Source organism: Carlito syrichta, unplaced genomic scaffold, assembly GCF_000164805.1.
Source record: "Carlito syrichta isolate Samal-C Ts95f unplaced genomic scaffold, Tarsius_syrichta-2.0.1 Scaffold309322, whole genome shotgun sequence".
NCBI lineage: Eukaryota > Metazoa > Chordata > Mammalia > Primates > Tarsiidae > Carlito > Carlito syrichta.
In genome coordinates this window covers 462,962-478,485 of record NW_007253418.1, presented here as the reverse complement: position 1 = coordinate 478,485, position 15,524 = coordinate 462,962, and the positions used below count along the sequence as shown (strand labels likewise).

Here is a 15,524-nt window from a genome sequence, read left to right as displayed (position 1 = left end):
GGCCACTGCACTCCAGTCTGGGTGACAGAGTGAGACTCCAACTCAAAAAAAAAGAAGTGGGTCAGATTGAAGCATTCTCTACCAAGAGAATTTAACTTAGAGGATTCTTGGAAGAGGAAGCCTGTTATCACAGCCGGCGGCTACCGTTGGCACAAACAGATGTCCAGCACTTGTGGGAGTTGTTCAGATTAATGTTCTAAGACATGAGAAACTACACAAGCGCCTTTTATGAATCTGGGTCATACACTAATTTAGATATTCTTATGGTCAACTTTGGGAAGTTTTTTCTAACTTTCAGGAATGTTATAAAACAAAGCAAATTTTAAGGTTAAATGTATGGAAAGACTTTCAGAATTTCATATTTAGGAACCTGAACTGAGAAAGGTTTAGTTATTACAAGGTGGCACTCCAGAGATACTGTTAGCAAATCTTCATTTCTTTTTCTTTTTGAGTTGAAGTCTCACTCCATTGTCCAGACTGGAGTGCAGTGGCATGCTCACAGACCCCCAGCATCGACCTGCTGAGCTCCAGCGATCTTCCGCCTCAGCCTTCCAAGTAGCCGAAACTACAGGCGTGCACTACTACGCTTATTTTTTATTTATTGTAGAGACAAGGTTTTGCCAAGTTGCCCGGGCTGGTCTCGAACCCGCAGGCTCAGGCAATTCACTCGCCTCAATCTCCCAAAGTGCTGGGATTACAGGACTGAGCCACAAGCCCGACCACAAATCTCCATTTCTCATTGGAATTCCTTTGTTAATGAGAAGTAGCAAGACAGTTTGTGTGTAGCTGTAACTGCATGTATGTGGCAGAATAATTCAGATGTCCAGGTCTCAGTTTCTGACTGAGGGGACTAAACTAATGGGGGCTACTGGCTCCGGGGACTAAAGATTAAATCCTGGTACTCTAAGGTAGCACATTGTGACAGGAAAGGCTACGGTGACGTCGAAGCCCTCAAGATACTAGTGCCAGCTGTATAAATAAGCAGGCAGGCAAGAATGTAGTATGGTATTTTAATAAATGTCTGAGAGATCCCTTTGGATATTGTGTTACTACAATGGTAACTGAGGCTGGGCACAGTGACTCATGCCTGCAATCTCAGCACTTTGGGAGGCCAAGGTGGGAAGATGGCTTGAACCTAGGAGTTCTCTAGAAAACATAGCAAGACCTCATCTCTAGAAAAAAATTAAAAAATTAGCCAGGTGTAGTGGTGCACACCTGTAGGCCCAGCTACTCGGGAGGCTAAGCTGGAAGGACCACATGAGTCTAGGAGTTTGAGGCTGTGGTGAGCCATGATTGTGCCACTGCACTCCAGCCTGAATGACAGTGAGACCACCCAACTCAAAAAACAACAAAAATGATAACTGAAAGGGTGGGACAAGTTTCCATGAAGCCTAGCAGAGTTGGCTGAATAAATACTTATTACGTGGATTGATAAGAGAGGGAAGAAAAAATGTAAGAGTAACACAGAGGGCTGGGCACAGTGGCTCACACCTGTTATCCTAGCACTTTGGAGGCCAAGGCAGGAGGATTGCTTGAGCCCAGGAGTTTGAGTCCAGCCTGGAAACAGTGAAACCTCATCTCTACAATACACCAAAAAATTAGCCAGGCGTGGTGATGTGCGCCTGTAGTCCTAGCTATTCGGGGGGCTGTGGTGGAAGGATTGCCTGAGCCAAGGAGGCTGAGGCTGCCACGAACCATGATCGTTGTGATCATACTGCTGTGCTTCAGCCCGTACAACACAGTGAGACCTCAACTCAAAAAAAAAAGGGTAACACAAATTAGAAGGATGAATTTTTGATACATAGCCTGGTATCCAGGAAACTCGAATAAATAAATAAATTGCTCACTGCTTTGTCTCTTTCCTACCTGATAGTACAACTACAGAGGACCCTGGATTATTCATCTTGGAGTCCGTAGACCAGAGCATATAGTAGCTGCCATGTGTGGAAAAACTGTGGTTGGCTAAGCACTGTTCTCAGGGAGGTCCTATCCCCATTTTAGAAATAAAGGAAGTGGGAGCTCAGAGAAGTTAAACCACTTGTCCAAAGCCACACAGTGGAGCTGGGAGTCTAACTCAGAATTGTCAACTCCAAAGATAATACACATAATCTCAAGGCCAGATTGCCTAGGTGCCTAGTAAATGTGTGTTGAGTGTAAAAGAAAATAAGAGAAGGGTAGGTATCAGGAAATAATTCACCAAGGAGGTGGCATTTGAGCTGGATCTTAAATAAAAGTGAGATTTGGGTGTGGTAAAAATGGGGAGGGGTGATGAAAACAGGTAGAATAGTCAGGCAAAAGGGATAATCTGGTTTTAAAAAATAGGAAAAAATCAAAGAGGTCTAGACGGAGTGAAGAGTCCTGGTTTTCTGCCATAGGCTAGGGTGTCAAAGTAATTGGGGTCTAGTCATAGAGATCCTTGAATGCTAGCCTGAGATGTATGGACTGGACTTTGGAGGCAAAGTCAATCCCTCACAGACTTCTTAGCAGGAAGGACCAAGAAATATGGACCTAGAATTTGGAAAAAATGCCAGGGCTAATGATGTCCTGAGGATGCTTACCTTCAGGTCACAGAACAATGCTCTTTTGGACAAGAATAGCCTGAAAATTCCATAAGTAAAAGCATTTTTCAGATGGCTGACTCTAGGACTTGACCATGGGAGCATCACTGACTCATCTCAATATTCATGGTCATGTGTAGAGACTGGCTGCCAGACAGGTGGCACACTAATGGTATCATTACTTTCTCTTTTTTTTTTTTTGAGTTGGAGTCTCACTCTGTCACCCAGACTGGAGTGCAGTAGCCACTCCCGGCCACCGCAGCCTTGTCCTGCTGGGCTCCGGCGATCCTTCCGTCTCAGCCTTCCAAGTAGCTGGAACTTCAGGCGCGCACTACCACGCCTGGCTAATTTTTTTAGATTTATTGTAGAGATGAGGTCTCGGCAAGTTGCCCAGGTAATCCACTCACCTCAGCCTCCCAAAGCGCGAGATTACAGGCTGAGCCACCGAGCCCGGCTCATTGCTTTCTCTTGACATTTGATTGTCATCTAGGTTTTAGAAAATCCTTAGAGTATGAATGCTTTGTGATTTAAAAAAAATCAGAGTTAGCATTTGTGCTAGTTTCCGCCTTGGTCTTTTCTGACACAGAGAAACTTTGAAATGCAAGCTGAACTCTTAGGCATCTTCCTGGTCCCAGCTTCCCCCCTCACCAGGCATCTGTCTCCAGGAAACTTCCCTCTCCGGGTCATCATCATGGGGATTCAAATGCATCATTTCAGTTTAGTTCTTTTTCCACTTTGTTTAAAAGATTTCCCATCATTTACTGAGATGACACTGTCATACCAGATGCAGTAGCTTCCTTTCTTCCTACCACAAAGGTTATATCTTTTACATATTGTTTTGCAGCCAGGTGTGGTTGCTCATGCCTGTAATCCCAACCTCTGGGAGGCTGAGGCAGGAGGATTGCTTGAGCCCAGGAGTTGGAGACCAGCCTGGGCAGCATAGTGAGATCCCATCTCATTTAAAAAAAAAAAGGAAAAAAATACTGTTTTGCATGTTTTTTACTTCATGTACATTAAATAATATGCATCTTTTCCACAGTATGTTTTTTTCCCCCCCACTTAACATTGTATTCTGGCGATCATTTATATAGATCATATAGTATTGCACTGTATGAATACACCATGATTTATGTATCCATTCTGGTCATGTTGGACATACTTTATTATGACAAACTGTTGATATAAATATCCTTGTCTATATCTCCTTGTGCAGATGTATAAGGGTTTTTTGTTTTGTTTTTGAGTTGGAGTCTCACTCTGTCGCCCAAGCTGGAGTGCAGTGGCATGCTCATGGCCCCTGTAGCCTCAACCTGCTAGGCTTAGGCAATGCTTCCACCTCAGCCTTCCTGGTAGCTGGGACTATAGGCATGTGCCACCGTGCCCGGCTAATTTTTTGATTCATTGTAAAGATGAGGTCTTGCCAAGTTGCCCAGGCTGGTCTCAAACCCATGGGCTCAGGCAATCCTCTCAACTTTGCCTCCCGAAGTTCTGGGATTATAGGCATGAACCAACGCACCCAGCCTAAGGGTTTCTTTAGAATAGTGATTCTGAATTTGACAATGCATCAGAATCACTTGGAATGCTGTTTTAACAAGGATTGCTGGGGCCTTCCCCCACTGTTTCTGATTCTGGATGTGTGTAGGGTGGGCCCCAAGCATTTGCATTTCTAGGTGCTGGTGACCTATTAGTTTGAGAGCTAATTGCTTCATAGCATAGACCTAGCTGGAACTGCTGGAATTCCTGAAGTAAGATAGAGTGAGATGGAGAATGCAAATGTTCTACTTTAATTGGTAATGCCAGAGTGTTTTCCTACCAGCTATGTGAGAGAGAGTTGTCAGACTTGAATTTTTCCAGTCTGGTAGGTATTAATGGTTTCTAATTATGTGGCTGAAAGGAGAAATCTATATGCCTTTTTTTTCCATGTTAAAACTTGCAGAATACATGGGGTTTGCCTACTTTTAATAAAGAATATTATCCAGCACTCAGGATACACATCACACGAAGGGAGGCAGTATTCCGCAGAGAAATCTGCTAATGCTGATCAAATTTAGGGCCAGTTTAAGCAGAATCTTTGATAATTATTGTGATCTTTAATATTTTACTTTTCTATTGGTCTTTTAAAAAAAGATCTGAGGAGAAATTCTATGTCAGTGGGGAGACGTGTGTGTGTGTGTGTGTGTGTGTGTGTGTGTGTGTGTGTGTGTGTGTGTCTGTGTGTCTGTCTCAGAGTCTCATTCTGTCACCCAGGCTGGAGTGCAGTGACAGGATCACACACTGCAGCCTTAACCTCTCAACCTCATGGGCTCAGGTGATCCTTCTGCCTCAGCCTCCTCAGCAGCTGGGACTATAAGTGCACACTACCATGCCAGCTAATTTTTTGAAATAATTTTTGTAGAGATGAGGACTCACTATGTTACCCAGGCTGGTTTCGAGCTCCTAGACTCAAGTGATCCTCCTGTCTCAGCCACCAAAAGTGTTGGGAATATAAGCGTGAGCCACCACACCCAGCCGAGACTTGTTTAAATAGAAGATACTCCATTTCATTGAAGTCTCTCTCGAGTAGTACAGAAGGCGAATTGGGAAAAAGTTGGTTAAACATCACAATCATTTTATTGTATTCCTCAGGAAAACTGCTTGAAAGCCAGATCTAAGTCCTAGATGAGAAGCTGCTACAGGTAGAACCCCCTGTTCAGAAATGTTGCTTTTCGACTTATGGTTTGTGCAAGTGTGTCAAGGTCCTGCAAGTTTCTGAACTCTCTTGTGACAACATTGTGGGCCCCCGGAGCCTAGTGGCAGGGCACAGTGGCAGGGCACTCAGTGGCTTTGCTGTCTGCTATCTGTGTGAGTCGACACTAATGGTTGACTGTCTTTCAGCTTTCATGACGCTGGTCATCATCTTGCTGCACGTGTTCTGGGGCATTGTGTTTTTTGATGGCTGTGAGAAGAAAAAGTGGTACATCCTTCTTATAGTTCTCCTGACCCACCTGCTGGTGTCAGCCCAGGTGAGTGTTGCCACTGTACTCAAACTGTTTTGGAACGCAAGTCCGTATATCTGAAGTGGCAGATTCTTCCCCAGATGAAGTAGGTGCTCATAGGGAAATTGGGAAGTTCTGAAAAGCCATGGACATGAGTGAGTGAAGCGTCCAGCTCTTTTTTTTTTCCTTTTCTCACTCTGCCACCCAGGATGGAGTGCAGGGGCATACTCATGGCCAACGTAGCCTCGACCTGCTGTGCTCAGGCGATCCTTCCGCCTCAGCCTTCTAAGTAGCGGGAACCACAGGCATGCACTACCACACCTGGCTGATTTTTTGATTTATTGTAGAGATGAGGTCTCGCTGCCCAGGCGGGTCTTGAACCCGCGGGCTCAAGCAATCCACTCACCTCAGCCTCCCAAAGGCGCGGGATTACAGGCTGAGCCACCGAGCCTGGCTCACTTCTATTTCTTTGATTATTGTAGTTGCTGTATTGAATATCTTTGTACAGGAAACATTTTCCACATGTTGTTTTGGTTCCAAGGTATGGGATTATGAAGTCAGATGACAGAATATTTTTAAAGCACTTGGTGCAGATTGCTGAAATACTCTATAATGATTATACCAATTTTATCATTCTTTCTTTTTGCTGTTGTTGGGTTTTTTGAGGTTTTTTTTTGAGTCAGGGTCTTACTCTGTTACCCAGGCTGGAGCACAGTAGCATGCTCACGGCCCATCACAGCCTCAACCTCCTGGATTCATGTGATCCTCCTATCTGAGCCTCTGGAGGAACTGGGACTACAGGCACGTGCCACCATGCCAGACTCGTTTTTTGATTTTTTTGTGGAGACGAGGTCTCACTATGTTGACTAGGCTAGTCTCCAACTCCTGGGTTCAAGGAATCCTCTCACCTTGGCCTCCCAAAGTGCTGGGAATGCAGGGAGGAGTCACCACAGCTGGCCAGTTTTACTCAACTCCTTCCTTGCTGACATTATGGCAATGCCAGTTTTCAAAACAAAGTTTTAAAAGACTTGACAAGATGTATTTTTAAAGTACTGTTTAATGCCTTGGGTCTGGCTTTTATTGTAAGTTGTCAGAATTCCCCGTCCCACTGCCTTGTCCAGACCCTCGCCATGCTGTGCCCTGAACGCTTGCAAGATTCCCTCTGATGGCATGCTGCCTTCTCTCCATCCAAGTGGAGTTCACATCAGCTTTTCTCACATTGGGCTCTCTGCCCCCGATCCATCTAAAATGCAGTCTTCTTCCCCCCTGCTCCCCTCCTAAAACCTTTCCGGTGCAGGATGCTAAAGTTACCCTTTCTATGTAAAGCCAAATCTTTGCGAAAAAGAGACTGGAAAAGAATGTATTAAAATAGTAACAGCGTTCATCTCTGGGTGTTGAGATTGTAGATCTTTTATTCCTATAGTTTTTCATGTCTTAAGTTTTCTACAACATAGCACTTTGATAATCAGAAAGGAAGTTATGTGATAGAGCAGACTTCCTTCTTACGGATTCAGATGGCTATCTGTCCATTCATCAGAGATTGTATTGAGTGCTTTCAGGTACTGTTCTAGGTGAACAAAACAAAGATCCCTGCCTTTATAATCTAGTGGGGAGGGACAGGCAGTGATCAGTAAGCATAATACATGAGAAATGGCCTGTGGACAAAAGGAAAAGTGGGGCGGGTCAGCAGGACACAGAGTGTGTGGATGGGCATCACAGTTGGTGGGCAGAGTGCCTTCACTGTGCAGGTGATGTGGCAGTAAGGAAGTGTAGGTGAGGGAGGAGGCTGTGTGGCTGTCTGGAGAAAGAACAGCCTGGGGGGGCACGCAGCTCCGAGGCCCTAAGAGTAAGCAACGTGCTCGCATGTGCACGTGGAAGCCCAGGTAGCCAACATGGCATGGCCAAGGGGGAGATGAGTCGGAGACACTGTCAGAGTTGACGGGGGAAGGAAGTTGGAGGTGGGTAGTGAGAGCCACATTTGGATCCCACAGTCCTTTGGCTTTCACTCTCCATGGCATGAGGAGTCCTTGAATAGTGCTGAGGAGCCAGACTTGCCTAGACTCACATTTTGAAAGGATCACCCTGCTGTGTTGAGAAAGACTGTAGTGGGAGAGGAGGTGACAGTCCTCAAGGGAAGGCATGACGACTTGGGTGAGATAGCAGTGGAGAGAGAGTGAGAAGCAGCCAGATCCAGGACATATTTTTGAAAGCAGAGGTATCCATGTGGCTTTTTGAGCTTTGGCCACCATGTTTCCTAGCCTTGGCCCTCTCCCCTACCTTGGGGAGGTGAATCTCCTCTCTCTTCACTCTAATTTATTTTCTAAATAGACCATGTTTTCCAATCTAAAAAAAAAAGAAAGAAAGAGAGTAGAATCAGCAGTGTTTCCTGGAATACTTTATGAAGTATCCAAGAGAAAGAGGAGGATCCAGGGATACGGCCAAGGGTTTTGGCTGGGACAACTGAGCGGATGGAGTTGCCATCAGCTGAGGTGAGGGAGCTTGTTGGGGGGTTAGGAGTTTTGTCAAGGGAGATGTCAAGTGAACAGGTGAATGACAGTCTGGAGTTTGGTAGAGAAGCCTAGGCTAGAGGAGATGACGACAAGGAATTGGGTGTAAACAGACAAGAAGCTGGACTGAGCCCCAGGGCGCTGCAGTGTGGAGGCTGGGGAAAGAGGAACAGCAGCCAGGGAGGTGGGAGGAAATCCAGGAAATCTGGAGCCCGCTGTCTCAGAAGCCAAGGGTGTGGAGGGGGACAGGAGAGCCGCAGCGGATGCCTATGGAGTAAGCCCCAGATGCCTTCGTTCGACACAAGCCTCTTGGTCCTGCCTCCTGCCGCTCCCAGCAGGCACACCTTGGCTCCACTGCTTGTCTGCTGACTCCTGTCCCCCTAACCTAGGCCTGTTGGGCAGACATCATCCGATGTGACACTTGCCTGGAAAAGGTGGTTATTCCAGACTCAGCGCTGTCACAGGACCTTCTTTGTAGCTCTATTACCACACTAGCCCTTGGCTGGCGTGTTTTATTTCATATGGTTTTTACATCTCTTTCTCTAACTAGAGTTTAATCATGAAGGATGGGGCCTTATCTTGGCAATCTTTGTATCCTTAATGCTTGGCACATAGTAGATGGCCAGTAAATGTTGTTGAATATTGAGTAGTTGATGTTATTCTCTTTAATGATTAAAAAAAAGAACCTAGGAAGTTTGAAAATTACATACCAAAAGGTTCACAGTAATCATCTCTCAGTGGCAGATTTCAGAGAATGATTGTTTAAGTAATTGTTTTATTAGAGTAACATACCTACAGAGAAAGGCACAGATCAGAAGTGTCTGTTTTGAATTTCCACAGTGTGGACACACCCAGGTAACTAGAGCCTAGATGAAAATCAGAACATTCTTAGCCCTCAGTTACCTCTTGGTGCCTCCAGTCATGGACCCTCTAAAGGGTTACCATGATTCTGACTTCCAGCACCAGAGCTTGGCCCTGCCTTTTGGTATTTTATGTAAACGGAGCCGCACACCATTTGTTCTTGCGTCTGGCTCCTTCAGCTCAACGTGCCTGCGGGAGCCATCTTTCTGTAGCTTAGCCTGCTGGTCGGTCGCTGCACCGTGCCCTTCTGTGTCACTACATGTAACTGACCCATTCTACAGCAGAGAGGCACTTCCGGTGTGTCTAGTTTTTAGCTCTTGTGAAAAGTGCTGCTGTGAACATTCTAGTGTAGGTCTCTTGGTGAACATACGTACATATTCCTTGTGGATACATGCCTGGGAGTGGAATTGCTGAGTCTTGGGGCATCCATGTGTTGACTGTTCATTCCACTTGATTTTTAGGGTGGTTGTTAATTGACTTACACTCCCTCCACCATTAATTTGTGAATTGCAGTTCCTCTACCTCCTTGCCAGCACTGGGTATGGCTTTCTCTCTATTGTTTGCCATCTGCTGAGTAGTAGTGATTGCATAAATACATACATCAGTAAATTATAATGCATCATTAAAGGCTTAATTTACATTTTTCTGATGATTAGTGATGTTGAACACCTCTTCAGATGTTTATTAGCCATTTGGATAATCCTTTTGTGAAGTGCCTGTTCAGATCTCATACCCATCTACTGGATTGTCTGTCTTTTTCTTTTTGACTCTTAAGACTTCTTTATATTTTCTGTAAACTTCTTTTATCTTATCTCAGCAGCCTTTATTGCAAAGAAGTTTTTGTACATGACTTCTATGGTGGGGTTCTCTTAATATTGTCATTTGGTGAACAAAAGTTCTTCATTTTAATGTAGTCTAATTTATCAATTTTTTCTTTATGACTTCACTTTTTATATTTTATTTAATAAATATTAAACTAGCTGAACTTTAAGTTTTAAAATTTGTCTTACTTTTCTTTCCTTTTTTTTTTTTTTGAGTTGGCGTCTCACTCCATACTGGAGTGCAGTGGCATGCTCCCTGCCACTGCAGCCTCAACCTGCTGGGCTCTAGCGATCCTTCCACCTCAGCCTTCCAAGTAGCCGGAACTACAGGCGTGTGCTACCACGCCCGGCTAATTTTTTAGTTATTGTAGAGATGAAGTCTCGCCAAGTTGCCAGGGCGGGTCTCGAACTCGCAGGCTCAGGAAATCCACTCACCTCGGCCTCCCAAAGCGCTGGGATTACAGGCTGAGACACTGAGCCTGGCCTGTTTTATTTTTCTTATGTGTGTACCCTAATGTTCTACAACAATCACATATTGCTCTTGTAATTATTTAAAAGAGAAAAAGTTTTTTAAAGAAATAAACTAAAGCAAAATACAAAGAGCTTAGCACTCTGCAAAATAAATTAAAATTCAGTGGATTTGAGGAATAGAACTATTCTAAAGAAGAATTCAGAAAATACTTGATGCCTCTCATGCCCTCAGAGGCCTTTGAAGAAAAGCACTTTCTGCACAAGGAACTAATGCAGAATCAGCTCATATACCTGGCCAGAGCCAACTGGCCTGTACCAGAGCCTTAGCCAGAAGCATGTGTGGGTAAGGGTGACAGTGGGGACAGCAAGGAGCCTTAGAGACACTCCTGCTGAAGCCCTGAGAAGCGAAGGTGTATGATACCAACTAACTCAATTGAATCCCTTCCGTTCCCTAAGTGTGTATGCCTGGGCTTGATGGAGCCTGTCTCCTGCCTTATCCTGAGCTCACAGAGGAAATAGCAAAGGCTAGTCCCTCCACCAGGCTTCGAGCCCTGACGTATGCCCTCCTGCTATAGGACTCTAGGCCTCCGTTGTGCCCTCTGGCTTACATCACCAGCCCTCCCTCCCCATTAACTGTCAGACACATCTGAGGTGCAGCCCTTCACCACTGCCCCCTCCCCTCCCACCTCCCTTTGTCTGCTTCCCAACATAGCAAGACTTCTTAAAGAGTCATCTCTACAGATTCCTTCTCTACTTCTTTACCTCTCCTACCCCTTGCCCAGCCTAGCCTCTGCTTGGCTACCCTTTGAAAACTGTACTTGCCAGGGTCACAGAGGTCTTCCATTCCTCCTACTGTGAACCCCATGAAATAATCATAATAACCAAATAATCATGACACTCCATCCCGCAGGATGCAAACCATGTTTCCATAAGGCACTGTGTTCTCTCCTTATAGCTTCCCCATTCCTATCTACTGCACGCTGATCTTTTCTTAGCAGCCTTTAGCTCGAGTTGACCCTTCTTTGAAGCACTGTCCTCTTTTGACTTCCGCTGCACCACAATATCCTGATTTTTTCTTGCCTGACTGCCCCTTCTTACACCCCTTTGTTGGCTCTTATCTTCCAGATAATTTATCCGTCTTCCATTTCTCAGCACTCGGTCTTGACTTCTCTTTTCCCTTCTCTCTCTCCTCTTTTCCCTTGGAATCCCAGCTCGGCGTTTCACTAGCTCCCTGGGTAATTGTATTCATGGCCATGGCCTTCAATGCCATCTCCGGGCTGTGCTTCTGTATTCCTTTGTCTAGCCCAGGCTTCTTATCTGAGCACACTTACTGCTTATTTGACATCTGCCTTTTGAAAGCTCATGGACGTGTTGCTGTTAACACATTCTCTAACACATTCTCACTTGACTCCCATCTACCACACCACTCTACTTTGGCCTTTCCCCAAGTCTTTCAAGCCTGGTCTTCCTCAGGTGTCTGTTATCCTGCTAAATGGCACCATCATTTACCCAAAACCAGAAGCAGGCGAGGCATTTTGTCTTCTCCCTTTCCTCACATTCAGTCCAACAGCAAGTCCTGCAGTTTGTGTTACCCACTCTTTCCCAGTATAGTATCTTCCTCACAAGCCTCCTGCTTTCCCCAGAGCCTCCTTTAATTGGTTCTCTGCAGTTTAAACAATCTAAGTCAAGTCACTCAGCCCCTGCCTAAAAGCCCCTTATAAGCTGGCATCACATTGGGGTCTGGATCCACATTCCTTAGCAAAACGCGGCCCTCCTCTCCAGTCTTGTCCTGGGTGTGGCTCTCTCCATCCCTGAACATTAATGTTGACTGTCTCAGGTTCTCAACTGCATGAGCCCCTTGCCCTCCTTTGGTTCCTTCCCCTGGTCTACACAGCGTTGGCATTACCCCTCCTGTATGTGTCAGTTTAAATGCCACTTTCCTAGGGCCTTCCTTGACCACTCCAAGGAGAGAGCGCCTTGTTTTTAACCTCTCCTGGCATCATCACAATTACAATTATGTTGTCCTAACATCCATCTCAACTTGTAATTAACAAATCTGTTTCTTCATTCATTGCTGCCTCCCTCACTAGTATATAAACTCCATTAGAGTAGAGACTTCGGCCTTCCCCATTGCATAATATGTACCTCTTAGCATTCCACCAGTGTCTCTTAATTGAATAAACTTTTGGAACCCACAGCAATTGTGCAGCTGAAAAAGAAACTCTACTCCCTCACATTTCCTTGAATACTAAGGACTCATATTAAAGTCATGTGGACTAGTCTCAGTCTTACAAATTCTAAGAGCCCGTTTAATTAATATAGAAATCAATACAAACTGGGCTTCAGTTATACAATATGTCTTCTACTGGGTATTCCATTAGGCTCTGCCTAATGACTACCTTGCAGGGTTGCCATCTGAGTACATCAAAGCATGGGACCCACAGGCCAGTGTCTGTTGACTTAGTTTCATGTGCCTTTCTTGGGTCCGTAACTTACGACATGCATCATATGTCTGATGAAACACACCTGGCTATTGAAAGTGTTCCATATTTTCTTTTATCTTTAGTTATTATACTACATGCTCTATAGCTTGCTGTTATTACCCAGGCTGATTTGTTTTTCCTCTGCAGACCTTCCTAAGTCCTCACTATGTGATAAACCTGGTGTCGGCATACACCATCATGGCGCTCATGGGCACCTGGGCATTTTTCGTCGCTGGAGGCAGCCGCCGGAGCCTGAAACTCTGCCTCCTCTGCCGAGACAAGGACTTTCTCCTTTTCAGCCAGCGCTCCAGATGACCCCTGCAGGCCAGCACTTCCCATACTGCAGATGGCGACTTTGGAAGAAGCACAGCTGTGCCTTTTTCTAAAAATCCCCTTTTCTGGTGGAATCGAGAAAAGACAAAACTATCTAGATACGAGTCCCATTTGCATGGATTTCCCGTGTCATCTCTCCCAAGGGCTGCCTCCGTGGTGTGTCCTGGCTGCACGTTAGAATCACCAGGGAAGACAATACTTTGTCTGGGCTCCACCCTTCAGGCCTAATTGACCTGGACATTTGGCAACTTCCCCAAGCTTCCTGAATGATTCTGATGTGCAGTCAGGCTGAGAGCCGTGGGGTTGGTGTCCACACAGGAGCTTCCTGGGACACCATACATGAATGAGAATCTGGCATTTAACTGTCTCGTCCGTCACTCGGCTCATGCTGAACAAGTCCATAAATGAATGTCAAATCCTGGGTGGCCTTTGTCTTTTTAAGTTCCGAAGTCACAGCAGGCTCAAGGGCTATCACCTCTGTGGACTATTTTCTTGTACTAGGACCATCTTAGGAGAGTATGGTAAGCTGTGCTTCTAAATGCAGTAACACATCACACTCACTCACTATGATCACTTGGCTGAAGTAAGATATTGATGAATGGGCTGTATTTTTCTGAAGTTTTTCCATTCTAGGTTTTGCATTTTGAGGCATTACATCGTTTTTTGAGAATAGATTCCCTTTCTTGAAAAGCAATGACTTTCCGACTTTCTTGGGAAGCTACTCTAAAATCGAGAATTTTTTTGCAGCACCTTTTAGTCTTTCTCCTTTTTAGAGCTTTTCACGTGTCCTGCCCCAAGGTTGTTGGCTGCAGTGTTCACCATCTGAGTGCTGGTTCTTGGGCCAGCTGAGGTGATGCTCGTTGATTTATCTCTGCACCTCTGCAGGGGGCTGGGTGATATGAGCTAGGATAGGCATCACTGGAGCTGGTAGATTGTAACCAGAAGCATGTGGAAAACAAACCAAAGGTGGTGTTGACACTTCCATGTACTCCTGTGATACTAAACAGCACTTTCACCAAATGGTATAGTGTAAAATTGAAAGTACATTTTTAAACCGCCAAGTCTCATGCTCTTTTGATGTGGCCAATGTTTTGGGCTAACTGCACATCATTCCAGAGAACAGAACCTTATTCGAGAAACCAGACCCTTATCAATATCAATGCATCCTGGCTGAGCACAGTGGCTCACGCCTGTCATCCCAGCACTTTGGGAGGCCAAGGCGAGAGGTTTGCCTGAGCCCAGGGGTTCAAGACCAACCTGAGGAAACTGGCGAGACCTCGTCTCTATAATAAATCAAAAAATTAGCCAGGTGTGGCGGTCCACTCTTGTACTTGCAGCTACTTGGAAGGCTGAGGCGGAAAGACTGCCTGAGCCCTGCAGGTTGAGGCTGTGATGGCCATGATACTGCCACGGCACTCCAGCCTAGCGTTATATGACACTGATCACAACAACATCATGACCAACTTGCAATATTTAACAACCACGTAAATTAATAACAGCATTGTCCAGTCGATAGCAGATCATTATCGCCATTAACTTTCTCCATGGCTCACTATTCATTTTCAAACAAAACTGAGTAACACATACATATGACAACGCTGCAGCATTCAGAAACAGAATTTGCAAAGATGTCAGTTCATGTCAGCGGCATCCAGGAACGGAATTTGGAATGATGTGAATTCACGCCAGCGCTTACAAATGAGTGGCATTTTTGTCCATGATCACGTTTCAGTGTTTGCTGAGGGAGGCAGAGTCACACCAGAAATGCCAGGTGTCGCATCCATAGGGTGGATGCAGCGTAAGTCCGTGAGATGAACTCTTCCCCCTACCTGGGACTCTTCCTGCTTGCCCCAGCTCAGCCCCAGAACAGGCATTAGCCAGTCAGTGTGGGCCCGAAGGTGACACTAGCTGAGTGCCAGGGTGACACCTGTTGCAGGCATCGTCAGCCTGTTTCCTGGGAAGAGCTTCCTGAGGGTGTTGGCTTTGTGTTAGCCTCACCATTACTCCAGGTATCACACAAAAGAAGCTTATAGTGCTTTTCTTAGAACATTTTGTTTATGATTGCATTGTTTATGATTCGTATTTAATGAGAGACTTCATTCTATTAAATTTTAGTGTTTCAAAGAGGTAGGTACTATCTCTATGTAAAATATGTAACATTTTATATAAGCTATACAATAATGGCATATATACTGGCACTGTTAGACACTGCATTCACTATACAATGCAATAGACTCCTTCCAGATCTGTGCTTTTCAGTGGACAGTAAAAAGATGGTTTGGCACTACTCATTTCCCATGTTTCCTCTTCTTTGGAATAGCATATTCTTTAGTATCTGTTACTACAGTTTTTGGCACTTATAAAACTTGGCTATACATTCTGTTGTTTATGATTAATCAGTTCTGAAACTTCTTTCAAAGAAAAATTCTTTATTTGACTTAAAATTCATAAGGCCTATTTCATGTTTGTGTGTTCAGAAAGAATTTGGTGTAGAGAAGTTCTTTGAGGTATCTTT

General features: G+C 45.0%; 1 protein-coding gene across 1 annotated transcript in view; it reads left to right on the top strand.

Moving 5' to 3' along the window:
• APH1B (aph-1 homolog B, gamma-secretase subunit) overlaps positions 1 to 13,430 on the top strand; it is a 33,013-nt gene extending 19,583 nt beyond the window's left edge. The window contains exons 4-5 of the mRNA XM_008067163.2: positions 5,433 to 5,560; positions 12,824 to 13,430. Coding sequence (XP_008065354.1) covers positions 5,433 to 5,560; positions 12,824 to 12,991 — 296 coding nt within the window. The 3' untranslated portion in view covers positions 12,992 to 13,430. The remainder of the gene's footprint in view (positions 1 to 5,432; positions 5,561 to 12,823) is intronic.
• The last annotated feature ends 2,094 nt before the right edge of the window (positions 13,431 to 15,524 follow it).